General features: G+C 42.5%; 1 protein-coding gene across 2 annotated transcripts in view; it reads left to right on the top strand.

Moving 5' to 3' along the window:
• Window positions 1-7,794, top strand: part of Ankfy1 (ankyrin repeat and FYVE domain containing 1) — a 64,844-nt gene that overhangs the window by 34,178 nt on the left and 22,872 nt on the right. For both annotated transcript variants that reach the window (XM_005349620.2, XM_026780043.1), the window contains exons 8-10: window positions 1,376-1,580; window positions 3,628-3,696; window positions 4,052-4,251. In XM_005349620.2, coding sequence (XP_005349677.1) covers window positions 1,376-1,580; window positions 3,628-3,696; window positions 4,052-4,251 — 474 coding nt within the window. The remainder of the gene's footprint in view (window positions 1-1,375; window positions 1,581-3,627; window positions 3,697-4,051; window positions 4,252-7,794) is intronic.

The raw sequence follows: 7,794 nt of genomic DNA, 5'->3' as shown, positions 1-7,794 counted from the left end.
AAAAAAAAAAAAAAAAAAAAAAAAAATGACTCATTTAGCTGGCATGTGGGTGACTGAGGAAAGCAAGTGGCTAAAAGTTTTCAGTAGGAGGTACATTTTCTGGTGCTGACTTGAACTTGGGTCTTTAAGCATGCTGAGCAGTGGTTGAGTGCAATCCACACTCTGACCCTATCAGATTGGAAGTGTGTGGAGTACTGTTTCCTTGTTGGTAAGACCCTTACCTAGGTCCTTGCTTCCATTTCCCTGCTTTGTCCTGTTTTCTGCATGTTTTTCTTCTTGTTTATTTACCCTCTAGACTGACTTCCCTTAATTCAGCTTTTTTAGGAATTCAAATAATTTTTCAAGACCCTATTTTTTTTTTTGCCAAAAGTACATAAAATGTATGATTATAAATTATGAATTGATTTTTGGGTCTAACCTTTAAGTAAATTTGATTTAAAGTCACTAAGTCCTTTACAAAAACTTAAGTGATCAAAATATTAGCTGGGATTGTTGGGTTTTGCCTGTAATCTCAGCACTTGGGAGGCTGAACAAGAGAGTGCTGCCAATTAGAAACCAGACAGAGGATGGTTTCTTTAATGCTTTCTGTGTGAATCTAACCATCTGAAGGTTTTCTTGTACCTGTGTCCTCATTTCTATTTTTAGAAGTAGACGTAGGACTCTAATAAGAGAGTTTAGTTATCTGAAGTCAGAATTGATTGGAATTAGAGCCTGTTTCTTATCTTGAATTGAAACCCAGTAGCCCAGAAATTCATCTGTTTTCTTCCCCAGTATTTTTTTAGCTAAGGCCAGTTTCTAAATTCATTGGTTGGCTAGTCCCAGGTAGAAGCTAATTGCTGCCACCTAGAGGTCACTGAGAAAAATAACTGCTTCCATCACCCACCCACCCACCCAGTGAGGGAGGGAGGAAAGGAGGGAGGGAGGGAGAGAGAGACAGAGAGAGAGAGAGAGAGAGAGAGAGAGAGAGAGAGAGAGAGAGAGAGAGAGAGAGAGAGAGAGAGGAGAGAGAGAGAGGAGAATCCATGGATGGCAGATCGCAGTTGTGAACCACCATGTTAGTGCTAGGGGGTCCTCTGGAAGAGCCACCACTGAACCATCTCTCCCACCCAAACCTGTTATTGTTAAGATAGTGAAGACATCTTGAATATCTTTGATCATCATGGATAATCAAAAGATAGACAAAAAGAGCCTTTTGAGTTAAAATGTAACCGTGGGCTGTCATGGATTTCCACCTACAGCTCTCCAAGAGATTGCTTCAAACACTACCAGATGTCCTTCTGTGTCTGCAGTTATCTACTTGCTGCCTTCAGAGGAAATAGTGGCCACAGCAACTGGTCATTGTCAAGTCATTGTGTGTTCTGTTATTTCTTTCAAGGAGATCTCTTTGCTTCTATATTCCTCATTAAGAATGGGGCCCTTGTCAATGCTGCCACATTGGGGGCCCAGGAGACCCCGTTGCACCTTGTAGCATTGTATAGTTCAAAGAAATACTCAGCTGATGTGATGTCTGAAATGGCGCAGATTGCGGAGGCCCTCCTGCAGGCTGGTGCCAACCCCAACATGCAGGATAGCAAGGGCAGGTGAGTACCTCTTATGGTGGCACATAATTGACATTCACAGTCTTTGACATTAAATCTGATGTTTATTGAAACTGCAAACATTTAATTGTCATGGAAAAAGTGTCATGACCAAGATTAAAAGCATTTGGGGAAAACATTTGCAGCCTGGCTAAATAAAGAAGTCTGAATTTCTAAGCAATTCATTTCCTTTTCATGTTGAAAACAATCACAGAGTGGCCATCTAGTCAGTGTTTACAAGGACTTTCTTCAGCATTTTTTAGGATCACTTGGATAATTTGAAGAGGAACTATGTTGGAAGGAGAGGGCCCCTTGTTTTTCCCGGCCGCCTGGCTAGCTTACACCCGAAATAACCAGACAAAAACTGTATTAACTAAAACACTGCTTGGCCATTAACTCTAACTTCTTCTTGGTTAACTCTTACATATTAGTTTAACCCATCTCCATTAATCTGTGTATTGCCATGTGGCTGTGGCTTACCAGAAATTCTAACCGTCCATCTCAGGCAGAGGATCCATGGCTTCTTTGACTCTACCCTTCTTCCTCCCAGCATTCAGTTGTTTTCTCTGCCTACCTATGTTCCGCCCTTTCAAGTAGGCCAAGGCACTTTCTTTATTCGTTAATCAATGAAAGCAACACACAAACAGTACCTCCTACACCAGAACTACTATCTCAAGGCAACCTGTTTTACCTCTCTGAGATGTAATGGTTAGAAAATTCCCTATTTTAGCCGGGCGGCGGTGGTGGCGCACGCCTTTAATCCCAGCACTCGGGAGGCAGAGGCAGGCAGATCTCTGTGAGATGGAGGCCAGCCTGGTCTACAAGAGCTAGTTCCAGGACATGCTCCGAAGCTCCAGACCCTGTCTCGAAAAAACAAAAGAAAACAAAAAATTCTGCCTTATAAATATCTTAACTCTAGAGTGTGTTACCCTCATTGCATAACCCTTCTTGCATTTGGTAGTGGTTCTGTTTATGTTTGGTGTTTGATATTTTTATAAGTTTTTATTTTTATTTGTTACTTTTATGTGTATGGATATTTTTCCTGCATGTGTATCAATGCTCCACATGCATGCAGTTCCTGTGGAGGCCAGAAGAGTGTGTAGGATTCCCTGAAACTGGAGTAACAGGTGTTTGTGAGCCATCATGTAGGTTCTAAGAATCAAACACAGAGTAGTGGTCCTCTGGAGAAGCAAGCAGTACTCTTAACCACTGAGCCATCTCCAGCCTAGTTTTGTTATTTTTCTGTCTTCTCAGGAGTTAGTTTAGGATTCCTTGTGGTTTAGAATTGTGAGCAGGGTTGCCTGTCTTGAGGCAGAAGTGTGGAAGGCTCTGAAGTGCAGTTTAGCCACTTGCCTCGGCAGCCTTGGGCGGGGCCACAAGTGTCATTCACCATCAACTCAGTTCAGTGTTTGCAAACCCATCCAGGATGTTGGATTCTGCAAGGCTGGTTGTCAGGAGAGGGTCTGTGAAGTGAAGTGGATCGTGTGCAGAGATAAGATGGTCCAGGAACTTGCTGCTGCATAGGAATCATTCATTCTCCCATGTAGTTAATATCCTTCGTTCCTTGTGCCGATTCTTTGGGATTCCCAATAGCAATAAACTTGGGCAGTGTGTCCATCTGGGGTAGAGGCCAGGCGCAGGGCCCTGTGCTTTGGTAGCAGCCTTTTCTTAAGGCACTTGAGTACTAACAGGTGGCGGAGAACAAGTTCAAATCGACCCAGTTTTGTCTCATTAATGCAGTGTGCTCCTGTGCTAATAGAAAATTACAGTGAAGAACAGTTTAATTTCAGATTGGCAGAGATGGGGAGAGAAAGGGTGGCAGAAGCTGCTGTTTAACACACTCCTTCGGGAAGGGATTAGAACTGGAGTAGAGAGCCATGGGCCATAGAAGCAAATCCATTTTTATGTTTTGATTCTTGGCTGTGGTTTTGGAAAACAGAGTAATGGAATTGGTCATAGATGGTGATTTTTACTGAGGATTCTAGTGTCTGGCTTGGTCTATCTTGAATTGACACTTCTTTTAATTCATTTTATTCTGTTTTACCCACAGGACCCCTTTACACTTGTCCATCATGGCCAGGAACGACTATGTGTTCAGTCAGCTGCTGCAGTGTAAACAGTACGTAGGGCGGCCTGGAGAAATGAAAAGCGGTTGTGAGGGTGGGATTGTGAGTGAAAAATCTTTCCTTATTAATTTTTTAAAAAACTATTGTTCGTTTGTTTATTTGAGATGAGGTCTTATTATGTAGTGTAGGCAGGCCTGGAATTCAAAGTCCTGCTTTAGTCCCCCAGTTACTGAGATTACTGGCTGTCTTTCCTACCCTGAAATTTTTTCTAAAGATACTCTACAGTTACAAACCTTAAGTAAAATAAAAATTTGACCACTAGAAAGTACAGGGAGAGAGTGAACTATTATTGGCAGCAAATAGAGACTGGAAATTATATCTGTCATTCACATTGTCTCTTTATTTCAGATTAGATTTAGAGCTGAAGGATCACGAGGGCAGCACTGCGCTCTGGCTTGCCGTCCAGTACATCACCGTGTCTTCTGACCAGTCTGTAAACCCCTTTGAAGACCTCCCTGTGCTGAACGGAACATCGTTTGATGAAAACAGCTTCGCAGCCAGGCTCATTCAACGCGGCAGCAACACTGACGCTCCTGATGCGATGACGGGTAAAGCAGTGGGCCTGAGGCTGAGGTCTCTGGGAAATGACAGCTAGATGAGTTTCTTCTTGTGGTTTGATGACAGGGGCTGGGAAAGCAATGCTGGCCTCAGACTTGCTAGATAGCCCAGGCTAGCCTTGACTGTGCTATCCTCCTGCCTTAGCCTGAGTGCTGGAATTACAAACATGTGCCACCATGCCAGCTTATAAAAGGTTTTTAATAATAACACAGAAGTTAAATGGCTTACTGTTATGAGAATTATTTGCTCTGTATTTTAAAATCAGTAAAGATCCATTGTAGTTTGTTTGTTAGTTTGTTTTAATCCCGTGCTCCAAATAATTTAGTCAGACATTAGTTAAGTCTTGTAAGCTAAAGCATACTTGGTAAATTAAGGCAATGATTCTTTTTTTTTTTTCCTGTTTGTTTGTTTGAGACAGGGTTTCTCTGAGTAACAGCTTCCTGGAACTTGTTCTGTAGACCAGGCTAGCCTTGAACTCACAGAGATCCACTTGCCTCTACCTGCTGAGTACCACCACCACCTGGCTAAGGCAATGATTCTTAGACTCTGTAGACTCACAATTCCTTTTACCCTAGTAGAACTTAAATACAGTTAGTTTTTATTTGGATAGTCATATCTTTACTATTTACTGGAGTAGGGAAAATAAAAATGATATATTTTTTTTTCTTTTGTTTTTGGTTTTGAGACAGATTCTTGTTAGGTATATATAGCCCAGCCTGGACCTAAACTGGAGATTCTCCTGCCTTAGCCTCCCAAGTACTAAGATTACAGGCACAATCAAAGAAGAAACGTTTGTTTTTAATGTGATTTTTAGGTTTGTTTTACTTTGTGTATATGGGTGTTTGCCTGTGTGTATCTTTGCCACATGCTTGCCTGGTACCTTTAGAGGCCAGAAGTTGTCAGACCTCTGGAAATTGGAGTTGTGAGCTGCTATGTAGATGCTGGGAATCTGGGTCCTCTGGAAGAACAGCAAGTGCTTCTAACTGCTGAGCATCTCTTCAGATCCAAAACTTAGATTGCTTTTCCCCGCCTTGCCCCCCCAATAGCTCTGTCTGTCCTGGAACTCCCTTTGTATACCATGCTGACCTTGAACTCACAGATATCCATCTGCCTCTGCCTCTCCAGTGCTGGGGTTAGTGTGCCACCACTGCCCGATCAAAACTGGGAAACCTCTTTTTTTAATTACATTATATAAGAGAGTGGCATGCAAAAGACTGGTTCTTTGGTATTTAGGACTTGATTTGTTGTATTATTAGTTTCTGTGTAAATTTTCCACCTGCTACCGCCACATTATTGGGCTTACACACAGGGACTTGCGCAAGCTGGCAAAGGCTATTGCTGAGCTGCATTTTCAGCCTTAGAACATGTTCTTCTAAAAATGTGATATATTGTTTAAAATATCATGCATTTATACATGAGAATGCAGCATTCTCTTTGTAATTAATTGAGAGTTGTCCATGACACTGTTCAAATCTTCAGCTGGGCAGTAGTGACACATGCCTTTAATCCCAGAACTCTGTGGGAGGCAGAGGCAGGCGGATCTCTGTGAGTTCGAGACCAACAAGAGCTAGTTCCAGGACAGGCTCCAAAGCTATAGAGAAACCCTGTCTCGAAAAAAAAAAAAAAAAAACTGAAAATTTTTAAATCTTCATGTACTCTAAATCAGCTTTGGTCTGCTCTTTCTTGCTCCCTTTACCTCTTTCCCGTTCTCCCTCCTTCCATTAGTAAGCAACACCCTGTTCTGTCCCCTACTCCCACCCATCGATTAGTCTCTGAGAGTCTTATTAAGTTTTTTGAACTCTTGAGATATTTTACACTATAAACTTCGAGTTTTAGCTTATGTTTTACTTTTGAGGCAAGTTCTAATGTAGCTTAGACTGCTCTCAGATTTGATGTGTGACTAAAGATGACCCTGAACTCTTATCCTTATTTTTTTTTGTTTTTTTTTTTTAATTTATTTATTTATTAAGGATTTCTGCCTCCTCCCCACCACCGCCTCCCATTTCCCTCCCCTCCCCCGATCAAGTCCCTCTCCCTCATCAGCTTGAAGAGCAATCAGGGTTCCCTGACCTGTGGGAAGTCCAAGGACCGCCCACCTCCATCCAGGTTTAGTAAGTTGAGCATCCAAACTGCCTAGGCTCCCCCAAAGCCAGTATGTGCAGTAGGATCTTATCCTTATTTTTAGACTTATTTATTTTATTTATTAGTGTGAGTGTTTTGCTCACATGTATGTATGTGCACCACATGTATGCCTAGTATCTGTGGAGTCTTGTCTGGAAGAGGATATGGGAATCCCTGTAACAGTGAGCCATCATGAACCAACATAATTTATTGATTAATATGTTGTCACAATGGCATTTCTGTGTGTTTAGTTTAAACTCTTAGCTCTCTGAGTAGAACTTATTGCTTTTACCTTTTGTTACCTACTATGAGGATTTCTTTACCTTTTTTTGTTTGTTTGTTTTGTTTTTTCAACATGAGGGTTTCTCAGTAGCTTTGAAGCCTGTCCTCGAACTAGCTCTTGTAGACCAGGCTGGCCTTGAACTCACAGAGATCCTCCTACCTCTGCCTCCCAAGTGCTGGTATTAAAGGCGTGTGCCACCAATGCCTGGCTCTTTACTTATTTTTTGAGTCAAGTGTAATTTCATTGAACTGTCCTGTTTCTTTATGAGACAAGCCCCACCCACTCCTCCCCCTCTGTCCCTGAGGCAAGCAGATCTTCCTTCCTGCTTGTAGCCTGAGTCTCTTTCTTTTCTGTCTCCCTCTCATAGAGACAGCTTCTTCCTCTCTGGACTTCTTGCCTTCCCTTCTTTTCTCTCTCCATCCCTCCCTCCCTCTCTGCCTCTTTGTCTCTCTGCTCTTCTCCTTTTCTCCCTTTCCCCTCCATAACCCACTAAATAAATATCCAACCTCACTCTCCATGACATGCCTATTTGTCTGTCTCCCTGGTTCCCTGCCTGGGACCAGCCGCCTTTGGAGACCTGTGGCATGGTCTTGTGGCATGCCCATCTGTCTCTCTCTCCTTGTGGTTTGCTGCAGCCACTCTGGGAACTGTGCCATCCCTACCTGGGACTGGCTGCTCTCTCACATGGCCCACTGCAGCCGCTGGGGATCTGCAGCATTTTTAATTACTCTATTACATCAAAGTCTTGCTGTGTTGTCCTACCTGACATAGAGCAAACACACAGAGCAAAAGGAACCAAACCCAGGTCATCTGCAAGAGTATTCAGTTCTAAGCCATCTGAGGTTCTAAGCCATCTCTCCACTCCCCTCTTTATTGTCTTGCTTTTACCTTCCAACAGCGGAGATTCTGGGCATGTATTATGCCAACAGAAGTTGAGATCAAAATGACTGTTACTATAGGTGAAGTCACTTTCTGTGAAGGCAAAGAAAAAAATGATTCAAAGTAGTGTTTTGTCTATTTCTTTTTCTGTCTTTATTTTTTTTAATTAAAGGTGTGTGTGTGTGTGTGTGTGTGTGTGTTAGAGAGAGAGAGAGAGAGAGAGAGAGAGAGAGAGAGAGAGAGAGAGAGA

This window comes from Microtus ochrogaster, chromosome 7 (assembly GCF_000317375.1).
Source record: "Microtus ochrogaster isolate Prairie Vole_2 chromosome 7, MicOch1.0, whole genome shotgun sequence".
In the NCBI taxonomy this organism is placed as follows: Eukaryota; Metazoa; Chordata; class Mammalia; order Rodentia; family Cricetidae; genus Microtus; species Microtus ochrogaster.
This window is presented reverse-complemented; position numbering and strand designations above follow the sequence as displayed.